Genomic DNA, 27,368 nt, shown 5'->3' with positions numbered 1-27,368 from the left:
GCTCCAGTTTTTGGGAATTGGTGTTGCGTATCTACGACAGTTTCAACTCCCGCGTCTGATTCAAAATTGCAAAATGAATTTTTTTTAACTTTATTCTCTGACTCGTCAGCCGCTTAATCGCCATTTCCTTCACTGCTCTATGTTTGATGTTCATTGTAAGCCTCCATTCGACATGAATAGCAATAAAGATTAAGCATTTGTTTTTACGTCCTGCAATAGCTGCGTGTTCTCATTATGGTACAGAGTGGCGACGAAAGCCTTCAAATCGTCTCTCGACACTTTCTCGAAAGGAAATACTGGTAAGTAGAGAGTCAGTTGAATTGGTACGCGGCAGTAGTGAAATGCTGGGAGCATTTGCCTATGTAGCATTTTTATTTACTTTTTTGTGGTGTATAAAGGATTATAAATAATTTCTCAAACAGAATCCTCATTCAACCACAAGGAAAAACAGGGTTATACGTGAGAGAGAGGTAGGGGAGGGTGGTGGAGTAAGCTGATGGAGAAGTAAACAAAAACAATGCGGTGGTGGTCTACGTTATTCGCTAGTAAAAGTTAGTGGTAATAAATAACAAACTACTATTTTGTTTTCAGAGAGGAATAGTCCCTTTATCAGTAATAGGTAGTGAACCCCCTCCCTTGTGTCTCCGTAGTTTTCGTGTCATATGTTTTCGTAAATACTCTTGGGAGGATTGTGCAGTATCTAATATAGGTATTCTGAATTTACTTTGCATGTTTAGTTTTTATAACGAATAGTGAGTGAAATATGGCAAAGTGCGTTAAATTTTATGCGTATTGTGATATCAGGCTGCGCTACAGATTAGTCTGTTACCATAGCCAAGATTTTAGAAAGGGATCTACAACAACACTCCAGTCTTTTTACCTGGGGATATTTGTGCGTAAATATTTTTTGTATTATTAGAACAATTAGCTGGATAGAAATTCGTTCGAATAATGCCTCTCAATGCTTCGCCCATTGTTAGGATCGGCCCGGCGGCCTGTCGGAGCAGGTGTACACGCGATACCAGCCGTCTACGGAGTGGCCTCCCGCTGCGGTTGAGTCGGTACTGCGACACAGCATGGAGCCGGCGAAGCCCAAACCACCAGCAGAATCGCCGCCCAAGGTATAGATTAACACACCACCGTAATTTATCGCTGTCATATTCACTGTGCAACTATTCAAATTCTGCGGATGTTGCCTAATAACTGTTGCTGACGAATCCCCAACCACACGCCAATATTAGTAGTGTTCATCGTTAGAGGTCTGCAGCTGTGGAACGTCGAGATTGTCAAGACAGCGGGGCAGACCAGGACTGAAACCTGGACCGCTGCCTTTCGCAAGCAGTACTTAATCGACTGAACTATCTATGTCAGTGGCTCCCAGCCACAAACTAATGAGTCACTGGGACACCCTGCATCCATATTTAAAACCAACTAATTTAAAATGTGTACAGAAACTTATTGTTTGTAAATCACGTGATTGTTGGACTCCTTATCTCTGAACTGGCACTGTAAACCAGTTATCTGCTGCCTACATGTCATATCCACTGTTCATACATTTCGTAGTCATGGTTTCTTTCACCGTGTGAGATTCCTTTAACTTCATATAACATAGGCTTTAGTGCACCTTGTTTTTGGTTTGGAGGATGATTAGATTTTCAGTGTATTTTAGTGTACATGGCTAGAATTTCTTATGTTATGTCGAAAGAGTTTTACCATCTTTCTTTACTAATTTAATGTCACATTTTCGTTTCCTTTTTTAATTTGAATTTTTAAGATTCTGGCTGTAAACAGTGATAAGGGACACTCGATGCGGAACATAGTTACTGAATGTAAAACAGGGTAAGTGATGTACATCATTCACAGTAGTCGATAGCTCCATGATAAACCGAGAAAAATCAACTCTGCCTCTAATTTCAGATTCTCACTAATGGATTCTTTGTCATTATTTGTGCATGTAAACAGAGATAAGTGCCAAAAATATGGCAGCTACTAGCGGTAATATGTGCCGTGTTCGTGCCAGGAAAATGCTTTCCACGGACAATTTGCACAAATATGATGATGATGTGGGTATTTACAACTCAGACAATAATCCTGAATATGTTCGTGAATGCAAATAAGCTTCTAAGGTTGTTGCTAATCAGGTAAATGTGAATAAATGTTTAACGAAGTAAACAATATTGAGTTGTATCCTGTCCTTCGTACCACATCCTTCTGCCTCTTCTCAGGTTTGATCTCGTTGTACTTCAAACTCTATTGGGCTGAGGATTTTCTCTATGGACCAGAGACACAGTTGGGGAACTCCGTTAAAATAGAGACCTAGCAGTAATTTACGTGACAGTAAAGCCCATCCATAACATTGTGCTTAATCATAGTTTGATCTCTGAGTTTGTTATACTTCATTATTTCAAAAAGTGTGATGCAAATCTTAGTACCATAAACTTACCTTTTAAATTGGTATTTTTGAAAGATTTCACAGAGACATTTCGTTAGCTTTCCCAGCAAGTAAACACTGGTAACCCAGTGGTAATTGATGTTAAGAGTACTCAGTTTGTAAGTAAATAGTATTAAGTAACTATTGACGCATTTTTAGGACAAAATTTTTTTGTAGTATGTATGATTTTAAAAATAAGTCCTTACGCTAGAAGTATTTGGAAACAATGAATTATGTGAATAAAAAATCACAATGGACGAACTTTAAGTACCATATTTATGAGAATTTATTGAAATTTGGCTGTCCAATTTCTCATAACAACCAACTAGTCATTTGCCATTGTTCCAGCCGAAGTTTTCTTTAATGTTGGTTTGTGTCTTCTGTATTTCCGAATGAAATTCATCTTTCATTTGGTTCGCCTAGGCATGGTAAATAGAAACACAAAATCATATACTGGCACAGGTATACTGACGGTATAATCTACAGTAGTGTACATATTAGAACCTGGCGCCTAGCTGATCTGTGCCACACATTATCATGTGTGCAAGGCAGTGTCACCTGGTGAAAAGCCCTGCTTCAAGCAGTACAAGTTGGAAAGTATGTCTCTAACAGACTAAAATGATAATCAGGGTAAAAGACAACTTTGTTTGTTAGTACAGGACGATCTAACAAAGATTTTATGACATCCAAAGCGCGTACCTGTCTGGGATGTGTTAGCAAGTTCAATAGTAGTCATTATTACATCGAGCATACGTATGAGAGGAACCTAAGGTGCTCTGGAAGTGCAGATATAATTTTGATGCCAGGTATCCGGAGAGAGAGAGAGAGTGTGTGTAGTTGATACAGGAAACTGGTTAAGATATAACACAGATGGATACACCAGTTAGCAAGTCGTGTACGTATACCTAGAAAGGTAAATTGTATTAAGAGTTGTGAAGATGCAGCTCTGAGAGATCGACCGCATACATCATTTCAAATCGTAACCAGTAGCAGGAGTGAGAGTAATTGATGAAACGGTAGTTGAAGTCATTCTCATAGACGAACCATACAAAAGGTCAATTGGGAGTTATTCCAATTCTATTCCCGTCGTTCGTACCACATCCTTATCTTCTCAGGTTTGATCTCATTGTACTTCCAATTCTATTGGGTTGAGCATTTTGTCTATGAACCAGAGACACAGTTGGGGAACTCCGTTAAAATAGAGACCTAGCAGTAATTTCCAACACTGATGAACTACACTGTTCTTAGACTTTCTGCAGAGGTCGAACAGTAGAGTGGAACTCGTTTTTATACCGCAACGAAAAATGTTGCTACCCTCACCTACAGATGAGGCGGTGTGCCAATCGACATCGGATGACACAGGGTCTATTAGCAAGTGATATTACGATCATTAATGTGAAAGAAACAAAACTCAGTCCGAACAGGCCTCAGAAGGCCCAACGGTACCGACAGACCGCTGTGTCACCCTCAGCCGACAGGCGACACTGGATGCAGCTATGGAGCGGCATGTGATCGGCACGCCATTCTCCCGTCCGTAGTCAGTTTTCGTGATTAGAGCCTGTACTTCTAAATCAAGTAACTCCTCAACAGGTCTCAAAAGAACTGGGTGCACCCTGATGTGTCGACAGAAGTGCCGACACAGTGTGATTGGAGGGGACCGCAATGCACGCTATAAGCTCACGAAGGATGGCGTGAGGTCTGAAACAGGATACGTAATGAATGCTGTAAAGAAAAGTACGTAGCTGCTGGAATACTCAACTTTAATCCATCCTTGTTGTACATCGCTATTGACGTTACAAGTGAGACTCTGTAGATTCAGGCAATAAACTACTAATGGCGCCTTGCTAGGTCGTAGCCATTGACTTAGCTGAAGGCTATTCTAACAATCTGCTCTGCAAATGAGCGAAAGGCTTCGACAGTGTGCATCGCTAGCTACGTCGTCCGTACAACTGGGGCGAGTGCTAGTCCGCATCTCGAGACCTGCCTTGTGGTGGCGCTCGGTCTGCGATCACACAGTGGCGACACGCGGGTCCGACGTGTACCATTGGACCGCGGCCGATTTAAGCTACCACCTAGCAAGTGTGGTGTCTGGCGGTGACACCACACACCCCGCTTGCCAACAGCTCTCGGCAGACCCGGACAACCCATCCAAGTGCTTACCAAGCGTTTAACTTGGGTGATGTGACGGGAATCACTGTTACTACCGCGGCAAGGCCGTTGGCTATCCTGAATGTGAAAGTCGTGCAATTTTTTGTGTTGGCTTTAAATATTATAGGGAAATTCTGGAAATATTATGGAAACCAGATTGCAAATTGGTTCCTATACCTGCTACCAATGTTTGTGATTTCGCCTTTTTCTGGCCATCTTCTTCGTATCAGTTTAGTTTTGGTTGTCTACATCACTCTTTCTTGATACTTAAACATTTGATAAAGATTGTCATACATCTAAAAGATGTTACCTTTCTTTTGTTCTGTGACATAATTCCCTCATGTTCCCTACTGTACAACCCACTCTCTGCAACATTTTAATATAGTTCCTATTACTCAGCCACAAAGCTCGACGCAGATCAAAGTTCCTGTTTTTCACAGGGGCAGACACGGCCGTCTCGTGGCGAACGTCCTTCAGCCAGCAGCCGCAAATCAAAAGAGGCTGCTCCACCATCTCCGCTGCAAGCTGAGGTCAGCGACATTCGTCGAGCACGGCTCCCTCCAATCAAGGTATGTGTTCTAGTCTCGAGGTGACTTCATAGCTGCTGGATACATTCGTACACAAGCCTGCGGCTTGTAATGGTATATGAATGACTGGCTACTGAATCAAAGTACCGTGTACGTCTTTACAAGCATCTTTGTTAAAACTACAAAACCTTGAAAGCACCAATAAACCAAACCAAACGTGGAAGATCTAAGCAACAGCATACTAGTAACAAATGATGAAACTGCTGTAACTTCGATACACTGATGAGCCATAATATAATGACCACTGCTCACCCCGACACTGAATACTTCTGTGTGGCATTGCGGGTACCTGATGTAGTAAGGAAAATATAAAAGCAGAGCACAGATAATTCAGGAATCATTCAAGCAACGATATACACTGAAAACTGGAAAATCCAATGACATAAACGACTTTGACAAACATTTGGTTAGTGTAGCCCAATTCCTAGGAGCGAGCATCCCAAAAACAGCGATGGTAGTCGGCTGTCTGTGTGCTACTGTCGCGAGCGTCTATGAAAAATGGTTGAAGGACGGTGAAACTACAGGGTTGAAGGTTTGCTCGCTCTTTAAAGGAAGATAGGCAGTGATTTATTGCAGATCTGATGACAGAGTGTAAAGCTGTGTTTCAGCGCACACTGTTCTGCATATATTGTTGGGAAGGAGGCTCCATAGAAGACGACCCATTTACATTTCATTATTGACCAAATCACAACGTCAGTTATTATTGCAGGGGGCGCTCAATCATCCAGACTGGACTACGGATATATGGAAATTTTTGGCTGACTGGATGAATCACGTTACCCCTTCTATCAGATGAATGATCGTGCTGGACATGCCGTCATCCAGGCCACTCGAAACATGCTCTACGCCACAGACTAATACCAATTTGGGGCAATGTTATGCCATGAGGCACATTAACGTGGACTTCTGTGGCACCTATGGTAGTAACCGGAGTCACCATGACAGCTAAGGATTATGCGGACCATATACCTGTATATCCTTTCGCGTTTTACATCTTCCCCGACAGTAGTGACATCTTACCATGATAACTGTCCGTGTCACAGGACCAGAACTGCTCTAAAGTCGTTTGAGGATCGTGGTAATGAAATTACGTATATGCCAAAAGAAACGCCCTACCTGAACCCAACGTAGCATATCTGGGATGCTACCAGGCACTATCTACGCGTCCACAAGCCATCGGTCCGTAATTTGCGGGAAATGCATGATCAACACATGGACAACTGGTGCCATACACCTCCGGAAACCTACAAAGGACTTCTCGAACCCAAACCACACAGAACTGTTGCTGTATTGCGTTTCAAAAGTGGGCCAACACGATACTAATCAGATGTTCATAATGTTTTGGCTCGTCAGTGTCAGAGATCACTATGTCAGGAAGGTATAGGGTTTGAGAATGTCTCCCCTTTCCCCTCTTCAGACAACGGCACATGTCATATGTGAGAATCACAAAGCTTCGCCACATATGGCGACGAATGTGCCAGCTTTCTTCGAAGTACAATGTGTACTAATACATTTTTGGCCTCAGTTTTACAAGATTTATCAACCATCGAACGTCTCGGACTTATGGTTGATCAGAATGAAGATGAAGGCAGAGCTCACCATCTGCAGCATCGTCGACAGGACCGATTCTGGATCTTTGGTACAGAGCCGAGTGGAGGGTCTGAATCAGAGGCTCAGACGGTTCTGCGACCGTGTAGGCTGCAGATTCTTCGACTTGCGCCATAGGGTGGTAGGGTTTCGGGTTCCGCTAAATAGGTCAGGTGTCCACTACACACAGGAGGCGGCTACACGGGTAGCAGGGGCTGTGTGGCGTGGACTGGGCGGTTTATTAGACAGTCTTGGGAAAGATATAAAAGGGCTCCAGTCTCAAAGGGTACAGGGCAAAGAAACGACAAGAATCGACCAAGCAACAGTATTGTAGTTGCAAATTGTCGTAGCTGTAGTACCAGAACTTCAAGCGCTGATAGAAAGCACTGAAGCTGAAATCGTTTAGGAGCAGAAAGCTGGCTAAAGCCGGAGATAAATTCTGCTGAAGTTTTTACAGAGGCGCAAACCGTGTTCAGAAAGGAGGTGGTGGTGTGTTTGTGTCTGTTGGTAGTACTTTATCTTGTAGTGAAGTTGAAATAGTTCCTGCGAATTACTATAGGTAGAGGCTATACTCAAGAGCCGTACCAAAATAATAATTGGCTCCTTCTACCGACCGCCGACTCAGATGATGTAATAGCTGAACGCTTCAAAGAAAACTTGAATCTCATTACAAATAAATACCCCACTCATACAGTTATAATTGGTGGAGACTTCAATCTACCCTCGATTTGTTGGCGAAAATACATGTTCAAAGCCGGTGGTAGGCAGAAAACATCTTTCGAAGTTGTACTAAATGCTTTCTCTGAGAATTACTTTGAACAATTAGTTCATGAGCCCACACGAATTGTAAATGTTTGCGAAAACGCCCTTGACCTCTTAGCCACAAATAATTCTGATCTAATAGAGAGCGTCATGGCGGACACAGGGATTAGTGAACACAAGGTCATTGTAGCGAGGCTCAAAACCGTATCAACTACCACTAAAAATAAACGCAAAATATATTTATTTAAAACAACAGATAAAAATTCGCTTGATGCCTTCCTAAGAAAGAGTCTCCATTCCTCCCAAGCTAATTATGTAAGTGTAGACCAGATATAGCTCAAATTCAAAGATACAGTATAGACAGAAATAAATAGATTCATACCGCATAAGTTAATAAGAGACGGGACTGATCGACCGTGGTACACAAGACACGTCAGAACACTGTTGCAGAAGCAACGAAAAAAGCATGCCAAATTTAGAAGAACGCAAAATCCCCAAGACTGGCTAATTTTCACGGAAGCTTGAAATTTAGTGTGGACGTCAACGCGAGATGCTTTTAATAGTTTCCACAATGAAACATTGTCTCAAAAAATGGCAGAAAACCCAAAGAGATTCTGTTCGTATGTAAAGCACACCAGTGGCAAAAAACAGTCAATACCGTCACTGCGCGATAGCGATGGAAATGTTACCGATGATGGTGTCACTAAAGCAGAATTACTAAATACAGTTTTCCGTAATTCCTTCACGAAAGAAGACGAAGTAAATACCATTCGAAACCAGAACAGCTGTTAGCATGAGTGACAAAAAAGTAGATATCTTAGGTGTTGCGAAACAACTCAAATCACTTAAGAAAGGCAAGTCTTCCGGTTCAGGTGGTATACTAATCAGGTTCCTTTCAGAGTATGCAGACACAATAACGCCTTTCTTAGCAATCATGTACAACGGCTCACTTGACGAAAGGTCTGTTCCTAAAGACTGGAAAGTAGCACAGGTCACACCAATATTCAAGATAGGAAATGGGAGTAGCCATTGAATTACAGACCATATCACAGACCTCAATTTGCAACAGGATTTTGGAGCATATACTGTACTCGAACTTTATGAATCACCTTGAAGCAAATTACTTATTGATAGATAACCAACACGGATTCAGAAAACATCGTTCTTGTGCAACACAGCTAGCTCTTTATTCCCATGAAGTAATGAGTGCTGTCGACAAGAGATCTTAGATCGATTCCATATCCCTAGATTTCCAGAAGGCTTTTGATACCGTTCCTCACAAGTGACTATTAATGAAATTGCGTGCATATGGAGTATCGTCTCAGTTGTGTGATTGGATTCGTGATTTCCTCTCAGAGAGGTCACAGTTCGTAGTGATAGACGGTAAATCATCGAATAGAACAGAAGTGATATCTGCCATTCCGCAAGGGTTGTGTCATAGACCGTCTGCTGTTCCTGATTTTCATAAATGATCTAGGTGATAATCTGAGCAGCCCCCTTAGATTATTTGCAGATGACGCTGTAATTTACTTTCTAGTAAAATCATCAGACGATCAATTCCAGGTACAAAATGATGTAGAGAGAATTTCTGTGTGGTGCGGAAGTGGCAATTGGCACTAAACAAAGAAAAGTGCGAGGTCATCCACAAGGGTACTAAAAGAAATCCGATAAATTTTGGGTATACGATAAATCGCACAAATCTAAGGGCTGTCAATTCGACTAAATACCTAGAAATTACAATTACGAGCAACTTAAGTTGGAAAGACCACGTAGATAATATTGTGGGGAAGGCGAAACAAAGACTGCGCTTTGTTGACAGAACACTTAGAAGATGCGACAAACCCCTAAAGAGACAGCCTACATTACACTTGTCCGTCCTCTGCTGGAATGCTGCTGCGCGGGATGGGATCCTTACCAGGTATTATTGACGGAACACATCGAAAAAGTGCAAAAAACGGCAGCTCGTTTCGTGTTATCGCGCAACAGGGGTGAGAGTGTCTCTGATATGATAGGCGAGTTGGGGTGGCTGTCACTGAAGAAAAGACGGTTTTCTTTGCGGTGAGATCCGTTTACGAAACTTCAATCACCAAATTTCTGGTCCGAATGCGAATATATATATTTTTGATACCCACCTACGTAGGGAGAAATGATCATCATAATAAAATAAGAGAAATCAGAGCTCGAACGGAAAGATTAGGTGTTCCTTTTTCCCACGCACCATTCTAGAGTGGAATGGTAGAGAAGTAGTATGAAAATGGTTTGATGAACCCTCTGCCAGGCACTTAAGTGTGAATTGCAGAGTAACCATGTAGATGTAGCTGTAGATGTAGAAATATGGGCCGGCAGGTGTGGCCGTGCGGTTCTAGGAGCTTCAATCTGGAACCACGCGACCGCTACAGTCGCAGGTTCGAATCCTGCCTCGGGCATGGATGTGTGTGATGTCCTTAGGTTAGTTAGATTTAAGTAGTTCTAGATTATAGGGGACTGATGACCTCAGATGTTGAGTCCCATAGTGCTCAGAGCCATTTGAACCATTTAGAAATATGGTCGTCGCGGTCCTCAACCAACGAATGTTGATGCTTTGATTCGCATGGAAACGGTATGGCCGAAAATTTCCCGTGCTCGATATGATTACACACTATAATAATTTTTTGCAGAGCTTGAAGACTTCATACTGTGTGCAGTCTCAGACTCAGAGGTCATATGTGTGGTTCTGCAATTATAATCATTTGTGTATTATTATTTACCTAATCTGTGGTACAAGGTTAATTCGAATTAAAGGTCTTCTTATTTGCAGAACAAGTTTCAAAAATTTAAGTTAGATCCTTGGAACTATACCTACCTTAGTCTGGTAGGTAATATTCAGTGCTTTCTGTGCACTATTATGAAGACGTCAGAACTGACGAATACTTCTATACTGTTCCTGACTTTCGATTGTTAGTTGCGCGGTATCAATGATATTCTATCTGTATTCCAATGTAGGTGGTGTATTGAACTGGTGCTTTATTAAAGTAAAGGTTAAATTACCAGCTATTTTCTCTTATTCAGTACTGTCTTTCAAATTAGAAATCATCATACTGGACTGACATAAAATTAGGATGCAAAAAATACCCGAAAGCAAATTCACTGATGGAATAAAGAGTAAAAACTTATTCAGACTTGCATTTTATACGAGGCGTGTTTTCTAAGTAAGTAGGGCTACAGTTTCGAAATTAAAAAAAAGAAGTGCTAAGATATCTCAATAATTTTATTTTTACATGAACCTAAATCTACTTTTCTACATAATTTCCGTCAATATTGAGGCACTTGCCATAACGTTGTACCAGTTTTTGAATACCCTTCTCATAGAATTCTGCCGCCTGACTTGTTAATCACTGCATCACCACTGTTTTGAGCTCGTCATCGTCTTGAAGAAGCTGACCGCCCAGGTGTTTCTGCAAGTGCGGGAACAGATGGTAGTCACTGGGCGCAAGATCGGGGCTGTACGAAGGATGATCTAGAGTTTCCCTTCGAAAAGATGTGATGAGATCTTTGGTCTGATTCGCCACATGCGGACGGGCATTGTCTTGCAGCAAAACGATGCTCTTGCTCAACTTCCATGGACTGTTGTTTTGATTCGAGTGTGACGTAGGCCACCCATGTTTCGTCGCCCGTAACAATTTGGCTTAAGAAACCGTCACCGTCGTTGTGGTAGCGCTGAAGGAAAGTCAATGCACTGTCTAAGCGTTTGGTTTTGTGCACATCCGTCAACATTTTCGGTACCCAACGTGCGCACAATTTTCGGTAATTCAAGTGCGTGGTCACAATACCATACAAAACACTACGAGAAACATTAGGAAAGTCATCCCGCAAGGAGGAAATCGTAAAGCGTCTGTTTTCTCCCACCTGCACCAAACTTTCTTTAACGACCTAAGGACGCCCACTCCGTTGTTCATCATGCACATTTGTGAGGTCATCTGTAAATGCTCTCACCCACTTTGTTACCATTCCATCACTCATATTGTTTTCTCCGTAAACTGAACAGATCTCACGATGAATATCGATCGCTTTTAGGCCTTTAGCACTAAGAAATCTTATAACTGCCCGTACTTCACAGTCGGTGGGACTCACGATTATCGGAGGCATCTTAAACACTCAGTACGCAACGTAATCAAGGAAGAATCAGACTTTAATGGCGTCAGTGCGTAGATTAAGGTTACAGGCTTTCACGTAAAAATAAAATTTTTGAGATATATTAGCACGTATTTTTAATTTCAAAACGATACTTACTTAAAAAACACGCCTCGTAACAAGTGAAAGTAAGTGGCCAGATAATTTCATTGTAAACATTCAAAGTCGAAGCCAGTCCCACACTCGAGTGTTGAGGCCTGGAAACATCATTGGTGTACTTGACAAGGCCCAAATGGAGAGCAGTATATTGCCACTTTCATGCGAACTATTTTGTTGTTGTTGTTGTTGTTGTCGTTTTCAGACAGAAGACGGGTTTGATGCAACTGTTCACACTTGTCTGTGCTGTGCAAGTCTCTTCATATCTTAATAGCTGATGCAGCCAACACTATTTGATCGAAAGTATTGAATATTGCACTGCCAGTAGTGAAGCAGTAACAGCAGAATGGGTTAGTCAGGACTGCTCAGTGACTTTCGAACGTGAACTTGTCACTGGATGTCACTTGAGTAACACAGCCGTCAGGAACATTGTAACGCTTCTAAAGCTGCCCAGGACGATGGCTGGCGATGTGGCAGCGAAGTGGAAACGCGAAGGAACGACCTCAGCTAAACCAAGGCGTTATGTGCTGACAGACAAGGATTTTTGTGGAGTGTGGATGTTGGTTAGAAAAGAAAGTCATGAAATCGGTGGAAGTGTTCCAAAGTGCTAGCAGCAGTCCAGATAGCACAATGACAGCATAGGGTGCAGATAAGATTGTTGCAGAGTGGTCGAACAGATCCTCATAATCCGCAGTGCTAAGCAATCTTGAGATGTTATAAATAGCGATGCCACTGGACAGTGGATGGGTGGAAACAAATTATGTGTGTCGAATCACTCTGTACCCTGAGACAAACTGATGAAAGGATTTGGGTTTGGTGAGTACTTAAAGAACGTTACCTGCCATCATACGTGGTACGATGAGAGTGATGTTATGATAAGGAGGTGTTTACCGTGATTAGAGTGTGGTACCCTTATTGAGCTAAATGGAGAACCATATGAACACGTTTTACAGAATTATGTATAGTGTATGGTAGAGGAGTAATTCGGAATCGATGACTGTGTCACCATGACAATACATGCTGTCATAAAGCAGCATCTGTGAGGCAATGGCTTGTGGATAACAGCATTCCAGAAATGAGATGGCCTGCCGAGAGTTCCGACCCCAAAGCAATGGAACACCTCTGGGATGAGTTAGAATGGCGACTTCGCTCCAGACCCCAGAGTCCAACATCGCTATGTTTCTAGTTTTGACTCTTGAGGAAGAATGTGCTGCCATTTCTCCACAGACATACAAACACCTCATTGAAGGTGCGCACAGCAGGGCTCAAGTCAACATAAAGGCGACGGGTGGTCACAACCAATATTAATGTCCACTAAATGAAATGTATTTGCAGTTGCGTACACGAACGACCATCAGCTGTATAAGGGAATCACGACTGTGAAAATCTGTGGCAGACTGGGACTCGAACTCCGATTTCCCGCTTTAGTCAGCTGTCGCCTTAACTGCTTTGGTTATCCATGCACGACCCACTGTCAGATCCAAGCTTCCATATGTCATTTACATTTACATTTATACTCCGCAAGCCACCCAACGGTGTGTGGCACAGGGCACTTTACGTGCCACTGTCATTACCTCCCTTTCCTGTTCCAGTCGCGTATGGTTCGCGGGAAGAACGACTGCCGGAAAGCCTCCGTGCGCGCTCTAATCTCTCTAATTTTACATTCGTGATCTCCTCGGGAGGTAAAAGTAGGGAAAGCAATATATTCGATACCTCATTCAGAAACGCACCCTCTCAATACCTGGACAGCAAGCCGCCTCTCTTGCAGAGTCTGCCACTTGAGTTTGCTAAACGTCTCCGTAACGCTATCACGCTTACCAAATAACCCTGTGACGAAACACGCCGCTCTTCTTTGGATCTTATCTCCTCCGTCAACTCGACCTGGTACGGATCCCACACTTATGAGCAATACCGAAGTATAGGTCGAACGAGTGTTTTGTAAGCCACCTCCTTTGTTGATGGACTACATTTTCTAAGGACTCTCCCAATGAATCTCGACCTGGCACCCGCCTTACCAACAATTAATTTTATATGATCATCCCACTTCAAATCGTTCCGTGCGCATACTCCCAGATATTTTACAGAAGTAACTGCTACGAGTGTTTGTTCCGCTATCATATAATCATACAATAAAGGATCCTTCTTTCTATGTACTCGCAATACATTACATTTGTCTGTGTCAAGGGTCAGTTGCCACTCCCTGCACCAAGTGCCTAACCGCTGCAGATCTTCCTGCATTTCGCTGCAATTTTGTAATGCTGCAACTTCTCTGTATACTACACCGTCATCCGCGAAAAGCCGCATGAAACTTCCGACGCTATCTACTATGTCATTTATATACAGGGTGTTACAAAAAGGTACGGCCAAACTTTCAGGCGACATTCCTCACACACAAATAAAGAAAAGACGTTATGTGGACATGTGTCCGGAAACGCTTGATTTCCATGTTAGAGCTCATTTTAGTTTCGTCAGTATGTACATCCTCGATTCACCGCCAGTTGGCCCAATTGAAGGAAGGTAATGTTGACTTCGGTGCTTGTGTTGACATACGACTCATTGCTCTACAGTACTAGCATCAAGCACATCAGTACGTAGCATCAACAGGTTAGTGTTCATCACGAACGTAGTTTTGCAGTCAGTGCAATGTTTACAAATGCGGAGTTGGCAGATGCCCATTTGATGTATGGATTAGCACGGGGCAATAGCTGTGGCGCGGTACTTTTGTATCGAGACAGATTTCCAGAACGAAGGTGTCCCGACAGGGAGACGTTCGAAGCAATTGATCGGCGTCCTAGGGAGCACGGAACATTCCAGCCTATGACTCGCGACTGGGGAAGACCTAGAACGACGAGGACACCTGCAATGGACGAGGCAATTCTTCGTGCAGTTGACGATAACCCTAATGTCAGCTTCAGAGAAGTTGCTGCTGTACATGGTAACCTTGACCACGTCACTGTATGGAGAGTGCTACGGGAAAACCAGTTGTTTCCGTACCATGTACAGCGTGTGCAGGCACTATCGGCAGCTGATTGGCCTCCACGGGTACACTTCTTCGAATGGTTCATCCAACAATGTACGTTCTGTTGCTGTGTGTTTCCATTCCATGACTAATGTGATTTGAAGAGAAGTAATAAAATGAGCTCTTTTTAACATGGAAAGTAAGCGTTTCCGGACACATGCCCACATAACTTCTTTTCTTTATTTGTGTGTGAGGAATGTTTCCTGAAAGTTTGTAACACCCTGTATATTGTGAAAAGCAATGGTCCCATAACATTCCCCTGTGGCACGCCAGAGGTTACTTTAACGTCTGTAGACGTCTCCATTGAGAACAACATGCTGTGTTCTGTTTGCTAAAAACTCTTCAATCTAGCCACACAGCTGGTCTGATATTCCGTAGGCTCTTACTTTGTTTATCAGGTGACAGTGCGGAACTGTATCGAACGCCTTCCGGAAGTCAAGGAAAATAGCATCTACCTGGGAGCCTGTATCTAATATTTTCTGTGTCTCATGAACAAATAAAGCGAGTTGGGGTCTCACACGATCGCTGTTTCCGGAATCCATGTTGATTCCTGCAGATTAGATTTTGGGTTTCCAGAAATGACATGATATGCGAGCAAAAAACATGTTCTAAAATTCTACAACAGATCGATGTCAGAGATATAGGCCTATAGTTTTGCGCATCTGCTCGACGACCCTTCTTGAAAACTGGAATTACCTGTGCTCTTTTCCAATCATTTGGAACCTTCCGTTCCTCTAGAGACTTGCGGTACACGGCTGTTAGAAGGGGGGCAAGTTCTTTCGCTATTGCTTGATAAACTGTACTCGCACAAACATTATGTAATTCCCGTACCGGGCAGGACATTTTAATTGTGTGGTATCGACGGATAAATGCGATACTGCAGTGTTTGTGTTGTTAAGAAGAAAGATACAATGTTCGTTCGGATACGTACGCATGTCCGAAGGAACACTGCATAATTCTTCTTGACAACACTGGCTCTAAAACATCGGAATGTCCACTAATAGGTGACCAGATGCTTTTCATCAGATAATGTACATCTATTGGGCCTGCTTACAGTAGCCAAGCGCGTATCTAGCTGTAGAGTTTTCATCCCCCTACGCCGTTATAAAATCTGATGTTTCTTTATGTCTCAGGATGTATATTATCGGTAGATATCTTTCTCTCCAGTTCGATTCAGCATCTCTTCATCAGTTATGCTTTTTCCTCATCTAATCGTCAGCTTTCGTCTGTAACTCCACACTTCAGAAAATTCTTTCATCTGTAAACTGTTTATCGTCCACTTTTCACTTACTTAAGGCTACACTTCAGACAAATACCTTCAGAAAATATTTCCTAGCTCTTAAATATAAGAGTATATTCTATGATAACACATTTCTCTGTTTTAGAAAAGCTTTTGTAGCTGTTGTCACTACTTCAGCCAATGTTATTATTTTGCTGTCGTACACTGTGCGGCAAAAAGAGTGAAGCACCTAGAAGACATGGTCGGATGTAAGTTCCTACTCAAATACCCCATCGGCGGTTATGTAAAGGAGAGTTGGAATTCTCTGTGGCAGGTAGAACGACCACAGGAGTGCACGAGTGTTGTATAAGTTTATTGTTGTTCAAGTTTAGTGTTGTTACCAGCTCTGGAACAATATACAGGGTGTTTCCGTAAGAGCGTACAAAAATGCTCCACTGCACTGTTTGAGATAAAGGAACCTGGGGTCGGAGAAGCAGCTTAAGGAGATATGGAAGTAAACTTGTCTACCACTTTATCTAGCAGTAACGCTTTCCAGCTTATTTACAACTAAAATGCGTACAAGTTTACGCGTACTGTGCTGTTTATTTACATGAACATTCTTTATTTCCTGCAAGGAAACGAGGAGGAGGAGCCTGATTACTAGGAAGTCATGATGGAGGTAATGTTTACTTTACTAGTCCATAGGGTGGCTCAGTTGTATCGTGTTTACATTGTCTTATGACAGAACGCGCTATGTATCAACGACAGACCCATTCATTGCTCAGTGCCGCTCAGAGAAGTACAGTACAATAAGATGGAGCAGTACCGGTACAGTTTCGCAGAACTCACTGACATGCACCTTATGTATGGGGAACTACGTTGGAATGATCTTGCTGCTGAAAGGCTGTACAGGGAATGATTTCCTAACAGACTTCATCTATCACGAGTGTTTGTTTCTCTCGATCGACTAATCGGGGACTGTAGTTCATTGGAAAGAAAACACGAGGGACCTGTCAACATGAGAACCACTCGCAACAAGATTTTGAAGAGGAGGTGCTAGAACGTGTTGCAGCGAACCCCACTACAAGTACTCGTCGTATTGCACGTGGAATGAGCACTGCACATACTAGCATGTGCCGACTGCTCCACGAACAACAATTACACCCATATCACCCACAACGTGTCCATGCAGTGCTTGTGACTGAGTTTGCACCAATGGTCGCATTGCCTCAGTGGTTGTTCCAACATTGGATTGGTCGACCACATTTCCTTCAGATCGCGCGGTTTACTGACGAGGCCTCATTTGATTGTGATCGTATTTCGAACAACAGAAACAGCCATGTGTGGGATGAGGAAATCCTTCACGCTGTAGTAGAGTCACACCATCAAGTACGTTAGCTGTGAATATCTGGGCCAGCGTTATAGGCGATAATCTTATTGGGCCATATCTTCTACATGGCCGTCTGAATGGCCACCTGTACTTAGGGTTAGCGCAAAGGGTTCTACTTGAGTTGTTGGAGAACATAGGCTTGGCTGTTCGTGAGAGGATGTGGATACAACATGACTGTGCACCGCCTCACTTCAGTGTGGATGCCCCACACCATCTCAGTACTGTATTTCCTGGTCGCTGGGTTGGAAGGGAAGGTCCTATTCCATGGCCTGTGTTGTCACCTGACCTGAGGGGGTATATAAATTCACTTGTGTATGAGATCCCAGGGGATACAGAGATGGAATTAGTTGCTAGAATTGTAGCTGCTTGTGCTATGATTCTAAACACCCCAGGGATATCTGTCAGGGTGCGTCAGAACCTTGTTCACTGATGTCATGCATGTATTGAGGGCGATGGCCGTCAGATTCAGCACATTTTGTAAGATACACTAGAAACGGTATGTTCACTGTGTAAGTGGTGGTATTTGTAGTTAACTGTAACTAACGAAAATAAAAAGTACAGAGTAATGTGACTTTATTCCTATTATCTCCTTAAGCTGGCTTTTCCGACCCTAGGTACCCTATCTCAAATTGTTCAGTGGAGAATCCTTTATGTCGTATTAAATTTTTGCACGCTCTTATTGAAACACTCTGTATAGGGGACATGTACAGTTCCGATGCTAAGTGATCTGTGTCAAGGGCACGGAAATACCACGTTTTCATGTGAGACAGCATTACCAACATCTGACAGAATTTCAAGGAGGTCTCACTGAAGGTCTACATTCGGCTGGCTGGTCGAATTTTGCAGTACACAGATTTGTGGGGCATTCGGATGTGGCGGTACTGGTCAAGGATCCAGCTGATCACGTCTGATCACTGCAAGGAAAGATCTCCACATTGGGCATTGAACTCAGTCACATCTGCGCCTGCCATCCGAGAAAAAGTAATAGGCTCCCTGTAACAATCTGTGTAATCTAACACATCAGTCAGAGACTTGCAGGAGTGTGGCTTGGGAATTAACGCCCCTTGCGCCGATTGCCGTTAGCATCACAACGGAAATGGTTGCGTTTTTAGTGGTGCCATGACCTGGAAGGGAAGCGTGCGCTGCTTATGAATGTCGTCGCACTGTGTTCAGTAAGGAATCACGATTCTGCTCTACCTTAGACAACCATGGGGCAACGGCTTTACCGCAGTGGATGCACCAGTTCCCGTCAGATCACCGAAGTTAAGCGCTGTCGGGCGTGGCCGGCACTTGGATGGGTGACCATCCTGGTCGCCATGCTCTGTTGCTATTTTTCAGGGTGCACTCAGCCTCGTGATGCCACTTGAGGAGCTACTCGAACGAATAGTAGCGGCTCCATCATAACGACCAGGAGACTAGTGTGCTGACCACACGCCTCTCCTATTCGCATCCTCAGCTGAGGACGACACGGCGGTCGGATGGTCCCGGTGGGCCACTTGTCGCCTGAAGATGGAGTGCTTTAGACAACCATCGTCGGCGAGTACGACGGCGATCCGTGGAGAGGTCACATTCTTCCAATGTTTTGGAGAGGCACAGCAGTGTTATACCTGGGGTCATGGTGTGGGAAGCCATCGGGTGTGACTTCAGACCATGACAGCTGGTACTGATTAAAAGGTCTCTGGTGGTACCATGGCACATGACAGACATTCTCCGTCTTCATGCGTTTTCTCTCAGGTGATAGCATCCTGTTGCTATTTTTCAACAGGAAAATTCTCAACCACTCATCTCGACTAATTGCCTGCGTGATGTTGAGGCTCCCATGGTCAGCTAGATCTCCATATCTGTCCCAAATAGAACATGTGTGGGACCAGCTTGGGCTTCAACTTCGTCCGAGTGCCTGTACCCAGGATATCAACGACCAGTTGCAAGAGTATTTGGCCCATTTCTCTCAGGAGAGGATACAAGGGCTTTAAGACACCCTTCCCAACCAAATCATTGTATGCAACGAAGCGAGAGGGGCGCAACATGACACTCGTGGCGTTCTTACTAATATTGGACTCGAGTTTGTAATCACTGAAATAATATCACATGCCCTCTCACCCCCTGAAATTTATTTTCGTTTCCCGCTTAACTTCTGGGTGGTTTTTTTTTTTTCAGGCACTGAATAAAACTCGCCGGTCACTGTGGCCTAGCGGTTCTAGGCGCTTCAGTCCGGAACCGCGCGACTGCTACGGTCGCAGGTTCGAATCCTGCCTCGGGCGTGGATGCGTGTGATGTCCTTAGGTTGGTTAGGTTTAAGTACTTCTAAGTCTACGGGACTGATGACCTCAGATTTTAAGTCCCATAGCGCTTAGAGCCATTTTAACCATTTTGATTTTGAATAAAACTCATCTGCTACTTCTTGTGCCACATTTTCTTGTCTAATTAGCTCATCGTTGTCAGATTTAATTCGACTATATTCTATTTCCACGGTCATACTTTTGTTGATATTCAGTTTATAAATTCTTTTGAATGACACTTTTGATTCCGTTCAACTGATCGTCGTTTCTGATAGAACCACAATGCCACTGGCAAACTTCAGAGTTTTTATTTCTTCTGCCTGAATTATAACTCCCTTTCCAATTTTCTTCTTGGTTCCCCTTGCTGCTTGTTGAATGTATAGAGCGAATGATAAAGGGGATAGCTCGCAACCGTGTCTCACTGTTTTCTCAACTAATGCTTCCGTTTCATGTTCTTCGACTCTTATAACAGCAGTCTGGTTTCGGTGCAAGTCGTATGTAACCTTACACTCACAATATTTTATCTCCATTAACTTTCAAAGAGTGTATTCCACTACATTCAGTAAAACTCGTGCATTATGTTGTTGGAGACACACGGGAATTAAAGATATTACCTACCAGTGGGCACTGATTTATATCAATGGAGATAGTTGAAAATGTGTGCCAGACTGTGATTTGACCTTGGGTCTTCTGCTTACTAGGCAGATGCACGGACCGCTATGCCATGCGGGCACAGTGGTCATCACAACTGCATGGACTACCCTAGCATGCCACCCGTCAGACCCAGATTCTCAACTTATCTACCCACAAAACTGATGTAGTGTCACTTCCCCTTTATCCTCACTGCTCACGGCATTTCGCTGATTCCCGAAAGAACTGGCACCATGCATACGGTATGTTATTGTTTGTGCTGTTATAACTGAGTATAGAATGAAAGGAAGAAGAGTGAAATTCATTGTCGATTACCTTCTAGCATCCTCATATAACAACGTAGAAATCACGAAGGGAAACGACCCCATCCGACAGACGATCACCACGAACAACATAACAAGCCCTCACTCTATGACTACAGCAGACGGATTTGAAACATTTCTAAGACGTTAGCTCATAAACTGGTGAAAAAGAATGTCTGCGAACGTATGTGGACTTAGTTTCAGATAAAGTGGGGAATGACAGAATAAGTCATATCAAACTAATAAAATAATTTTGCTGTGAAATAAAACCAAAACAATAATCGAAATAACAGCATTTCATATGAAAGCGATCATCAGTATATACCAAAATGTGCTGCTGGGTAATATCGCTAGCCAAACCATGTTACCCCACTCGGTGCATTGTAACATTCTTGGATCCTGAAATTTCCTGGCAGATGAAAACTAAGTGCCAGACTCGGACTCCAACCTTTCGCAGGGAAGTGCTGTGAGTCCACAGCTCGTGGTCGTGCGGTAGCGTTCTCGCTTCCCGCGCCCGGGTTCCCGGGTTCGATTCCCGGCGGAGTAAGGGATTTTCTCTGCCTCGTGATGACTGGGTGTCGTGTGATGTCCTTAGGTTAGTTAGGTTTAAGTAGTTCTAAGTTCTAGGGGACTTATGACCATAGATGTTAAGTCCCATAGTGCTCAGAGCCATTTGAACCATTTGAAGTGCTGTGAGGGCGAGTCGTGACTTGTGCCTGAATAACTCAGTTCGTAGCGCAGTTGCACACGAAAGGAAAAGAGCCCATGTTCCAGTTCTAGTCCAGCACGCAGTCTTAGCACATTTTGGGCGGGAGTGTCTTTTGGGGAGATCGGTAGCCTGGTGCAAGTATTTTTATTTGAAGCCACTTTGCCGACTTGTGTGTCAATGATGATAAAATGATGATGAGGACAACACAACAACCAGTTCCCGAGTGAGAAAATCTCCGTCCTAGCCAAGATTCGAACCTGGGCGCCTGGCATGACATTCATCTACGCTGGCCACTGTGCTATGGAGGCGGACTCAAGCAGTTTTAATCTACCAGAATGTTTCAGATCCGCACAAACTCCACTGCAGGGTGAAAACTCCTACCGGATAGTCGGATCCTCGAAGGCATGCTGTCCGCAAGCTTTATAGAGATGTAGCTGCTCAAGCTAGCCCCACTCTTGACACTGTCCCTTCTGCAGTCACCGAGTGCGTGAGGACGGAGCGTGCGACGATTTTCTGGAAGCGTGCTAGGCTAGCTCCATGTCAGCAGGTAGTGCATTGCACCTCATTTTGTTTATTGCTGCCTTCTGGAGGAAGATGTTCAAGAGATAGGCTCAATGTGCTCGTGCATTATCGTCTTGAGGGACGAACCCATTGCCATGTTGACTGTAGGACTGGACAGTTGGTTGGAGGATCCTGTTCCGATATTACTCCAGCCCTCAAATTACTCTGAACAGCGATAGGAGACGTACATGGTACTGGCCCGAAACATGACTGATTGGCCTTCCAGCTTCACCCGAACAAAAATCGCGAACTACACAAGTCGTGATCCTGGGCGAATCTATTTTGAGCAATTACGTTTGGCTATCAGGAACTTCCCACCACCACCTCTCGCCACATTCTATGGCTAAAAGCAGCTTGTGAGTCTTTTTTTTTTTTTTTAACCAGTGCTCTAACTAGCTACCCAAAGGTTTGAGCACCACAGCAGTTGCATACGTTAGCGACCTTGACTACAAAAGCGGATACAGCTATCAAAAAGGAGATACATTACATGTCATTCACGTTTTAAGGAAGTAAAAACTGAAGAGTGCACTACTAATTTAAACAAAAAACAACATTCTATAGCAAGCATTATTCTGCAGCAATAATGTCATAATTGTTTTAACTTCTACTTTCCACGTCATCTTTATATCCAAACTCCAAATCGTTGTAGATGACAACTACGTTGTGTTTCGCTTACTAGGATTTTGTTTACATGTTGTCTTCTTTTTCTATATACACTCCTGGAAATGGAAAAAAGAACACATTAACACCGGTGTGTCAGACCCACCATACTTGCTCCGGACACTGCGAGAGGGCTGTACAAGCAATGATCACACGCACGGCACAGCGGAAACACCAGGAACCGCGGTGTTGGCCGTCGAATAGCGCTAGCTGCGCAGCATTTGTGCACCGCCGCCGTCAGTGTCAGCCAGTTTGCCGTGGCATGCGGAGCTCCATCGCAGTCTTTAACACTGGTAGCATGCCGCGACAGCGTGGACGTGAACCGTATGTGCAGTTGACGGACTTTGAGCGAGGGCGTATAGTGGGCATGCGGGAGGCCGGGTGGACGTACCGCCGAATTGCTCAACACGTGGGGCGTGAGGTCTCCACAGTACATCGATGTTGTCGCCAGTGGTCGGCGGAAGGTGCACGTGCCCGTCGACCTGGGACCGGACCGCAGCGACGCACGGATGCACGCCAAGACCGTAGGATCCTACGCAGTGCCGTAGGGGACCGCACCGCCACTTCCCAGCAAATTAGGGACACTGTTGCTCCTGGGGTATCGGCGAGGACCATTCGCAACCGTCTCCATGAAGCTGGGCTACGGTCCCGCACACCGTTAGGCCGTCTTCCGCTCACGCCCCAACATCGTGCAGCCCGCCTCCAGTGGTGTCGCGACAGGCGTGAATGGAGGGACGAATGGAGACGTGTCGTCTTCAGCGATGAGAGTCGCTTCTGCCTTGGTGCCAATGATGGTCGTATGCGTGTTTGGCGCCGTGCAGGTGAGCGGCACAATCAGGACTGCATACGACCGAGGCACACAGGGCCAACACCCGGCATCATGGTGTGGGGAGCGATCTCCTACACTGGCCGTACACCACTGGTGATCGTCGAGGGGACACTGAATAGTGCACGGTACATCCAAACCGTCATCGAACCCATCGTTCTACCATTCCTAGACCGGCAAGGGAACTTGCTGTTCCAACAGGACAATGCACGTCCGCATGTATCCCGTGCCACCCAACGTGCTCTAGAAGGTGTAAGTCAACTACCCTGGCCAGCAAGATCTCCGGATCTGTCCCCCATTGGGCATGTTTGGGACTGGATGAAGCGTCGTCTCACGCGGTCTGCACGTCCAGCACGAACGCTGGTCCAACTGAGGCGCCAGGTGGAAATGGCATGGCAAGCCGTTCCACAGGACTACATCCAGCATCTCTACGATCGTCTCCATGGGAGAATAGCAGCCTGCATTGCTGCGAAAGGTGGATATACACTGTACTAGTGCCGACATTGTGCATGCTCTGTTGCCTGTGTCTATGTGCCTGTGGTTCTGTCAGTGTGATCATGTGATGTATCTGACCCCAGGAATGTGTCAATAAAGTTTCCCCTTCCTGGGACAATGAATTCACGGTGTTCTTATTTCAATTTCCAGGAGTGTAGTTCATTGCAATTGCAAGCTGGTTTTGCATTTCCAAATGTAGAGAAACGATCAGTTTGGTGGAGTCTGAGATCGCGTTATTCTTTTATTCACCCTACGTTTTACCTACTGTGTCATTTTTCGAAAAAAAACATAAAGAAAATTTTGGAATTCATTTTCCTGTATAGTCTGTTGACCACTGTACAGCAGAGTGAGGAATGACAATTATAAGCTAAAGTCAGTGTGGACTTAGAATTCTTTCGTTAAAGAGGGATTCTTGAGCTGAATTTCAAACTATTTTTCTTGAATCTGTAGCGTCTACTGACCTGTTTCGATTTTCTGGACACGTTCTCATGAAGCAAAAGTATATGTTAATCGGAACACACGCTACTTACAGCACATTCATTTATTGCAGTCCAAATCGGAGATGAAGAAGGCCAAGTCTCGAGCAGGATCTCCGGCATCGATGGAAATCCCTCGCCCACCTGTGTTGCCGCTCTCAGCTCTGCCACCGTCAAGGTATTTGCTTAATAATGTGATAAATTTGTTACGTCTCACTTTTTACTTTTAAGTAGAATTTTGACCAGCTCTGTTTATATCAAGATGTCTAGATCAACTCAACAATTTGAACCCCATCAACTCCATAGGTAGCTCCTAAAGAGTAGGATACCTGAATTTCAAAGTCCGTAAACTTTATAACTACTTCACCATTCAGAGACAATAATATTTAATAAAATATTTCTCGCACTGATCTGCGAAAATTAGAACTGAGACAATTACCTTGCTACTACTGTCTATTGTGATGGTCGCAAACGACAAATACTTAATGTAGTTGATGCTTTAATAGGCATGAAAGGAGGAAGAAAGAGATGGGAAATAATTACTTATGACAAATTTCGAGGAGGCTTAAAGCAGTGGTGAATTTGCCAGTTCCTGCAAAGCAATCGTCGTAATACTTAGTAATCCCAACAGTTCGTATCCACGACAAGCGATAGATCTACGGTAGAGACTCCGTTTCAAACCTTCTCACATTGTAAATTTCAGATGTGATTATCAAGAACTGAACTCAAGATTGACGTATTAGTTGCCATTTGCATAGTGGTTAGCACCTCTGGTACTTGTGCAGGCCTGCTTTTCTTGTACATCATATGGATGCTTTATATTAGAACATGCACAGAAAAAGCCAAGCTTCCTTTTTCCGATCTCCATCTTTTCTGCTATTTAGACAACTTAGTTACCATAGCTCTGTCCGAATGACTTACAGATTATATTTTCTATGTTTTTTGCCTGCAGATATTGGGGAGGGGGAGGGGGGGAATACATTAGTACAAAGATGACACGAGACTTTCGAACTACATGCATTCCGCTCCAACATGCGTTATCGCTCATGTTATGGCTTCGACGTATTTTCCAATAGATCCATACACAGTTGCAGTCAGGTCAAATCACGGGAAAGCTGTCGTAACACTGCCACGCTTCCGCTACATGACAGATTGCCCGATTATCAATGCAGCACGCATGACCAAATTGAGAAGCCGTCTGTATTAGTCTCATATTTTGTATGATTGAAAAATAACTGCAGCAAACCGAGACTGATGTGCCAGAAATCATATTCTATAAATTCTGTATTAACTTCACGTCCTACCAGACCATGTTGTGAGCCCAACTATGACGCACTACAAAAGAGTGCTGCAGTCTCACTTCATACGTAAGAATTTCTCGAAACAAAAAATTCATTTGTTAAGAAATTTAATTAGATATTTATTTTTACAGTACCGTGTCCTCTATACAGTACCTGGAGATTCTCATCCGTCGTCTGGCTACATTATTTTACTTGACCTTTTCTATTTCGATCTATAAAAACGATTCGTCAATATCAGTCTGACAGGTGTTTATCTCTGTCATCTCTTAGCTCCAGTGATCAAGCAACTAGTATGATTTCTGATGTGATCCATCTTCCTTCTGACATGCCATCGTCTCGCTAATCTCTTATCGTTAGGAATTCAGCGAAGAATTTCCTTAGTTCAAGCATCATTCTTTCGCCTCGCTGCAGGTTCCAACAGCCTCCACTTAAAAAAAAAAGTACTATCGTAGTTATGCCCTCCTGTCACTCCAAGTAACTACCACCATGGAGCTTTCCATTGCTGTTGAGCAATCCATGGAGTGTCGGAGTTTTCACAATAAATTGAGTCTCTCATTACCTTAATTCTCAAAGCTAGTAATGTGACATTAGATATATGCTGAGAGAGCTTGGGGAGCATGCCTGAATGCGCGAGCCAATCAGGCAGCCGGTGACAGATGACAGCTGTCAGAGAAGATTGCCAGGTGAGGGGCGTATGGCACTTGCCTCTTGCAGCTGTAAGAGAATTGGTTGCCGATTGGCTAACGTTCATGACATCGTACAGGGCACGGACAGTCTGTAACAGACCTGCCTAGGAACTTGTCCTGTAAGGAGCTTTATCGACATTTGAACTGCCCTCTTAGATTCCTGCCTAACCACACCCTTGGAAATCGCGACATATTCGGTAAAAGCGCCGAAATTGTGGTGACAAACCAGAACACAAATGCCACTGCTCCTCGATTTACTCGTAGCAATTTCGTTTTTTAATCAGAATGGAGACACAAAATCGAAGAAACTCATTCGTGAAGGAATGCTCTCTTATATGTAAATAACATCGAATGTTGCAGAACATACTTATATTACATTAGTAAGAAAGTCACAGAACTTTTTACAAATGTGAAGATGGGAAAAAATATTAGAGTACTACATAACATAAACCTACAACGATTTACTTCATAACCCCATACACCTGTCCATTACACAATGGTGAACACACGAAAATTCAGACATTATCCATCATGTAACGATGTCATGAAAGCTTTTACCACCGATATGTCATTAAGTGACAATTAATTATAACAAATCGTACCCTGAGTGACGTGCTTGTGATAAATCTTCAGTGTGTCATTGGCTTGAAATAGCATACTATCATAACATACATTTTATAACAGGAATACAATTATAAAGGAGGAACCCTAGGGCATCCAACTTTTATTGAGTTTCGAGGTCGCTTCGAGTTGCGCTACGACATCATGAACGTTAGCCAGTCAACAAACCCAATTTCATGACATCCACGAGATGCAGTAGCTTGTGGCAGGAGGTTAGGAACTCCCGCCTAATTGCCATAGAGCGCGTCCATTATGGTCGACTCAGTTAGGTTGCCAAAAATGTGAAACCATCACCATGTACGAGGGGCGGTCGAAAAGTGCCCAGCCTGAGATAGTCTCGCACAAGCAACATCTTCTTTTATGATGGCCCATCGCGGCTCCAGCTTCGTTAG

At 43.8% G+C, this 27,368-nt stretch overlaps 1 protein-coding gene and 1 pseudogene across 1 annotated transcript in view; both read left to right on the top strand.

Annotated features, from left to right (window-relative positions):
• LOC124594659 (vegetative cell wall protein gp1-like) overlaps window positions 1–24,685 on the top strand; it is a 109,895-nt gene extending 85,210 nt beyond the window's left edge. Inside the window, exons 3-6 of the mRNA XM_047133028.1 lie at window positions 981–1,121; window positions 5,020–5,148; window positions 24,443–24,546; window positions 24,631–24,685. Of these exons, the coding sequence (XP_046988984.1) occupies window positions 981–1,121; window positions 5,020–5,148; window positions 24,443–24,546; window positions 24,631–24,685 (429 nt within the window). The remainder of the gene's footprint in view (window positions 1–980; window positions 1,122–5,019; window positions 5,149–24,442; window positions 24,547–24,630) is intronic.
• LOC124597210 lies at window positions 18,622–18,739 on the top strand (annotated as a pseudogene).
• Window positions 24,686–27,368: the final 2,683 nt, after the last annotated feature.

This window comes from Schistocerca americana, chromosome 2, assembly GCF_021461395.2.
Source record: "Schistocerca americana isolate TAMUIC-IGC-003095 chromosome 2, iqSchAmer2.1, whole genome shotgun sequence".
Classification (NCBI taxonomy): domain Eukaryota; kingdom Metazoa; phylum Arthropoda; class Insecta; order Orthoptera; family Acrididae; genus Schistocerca; species Schistocerca americana.
Note: the sequence above shows the minus strand (reverse complement) of the source record. Positions and strands in the feature narration are given on the sequence as shown.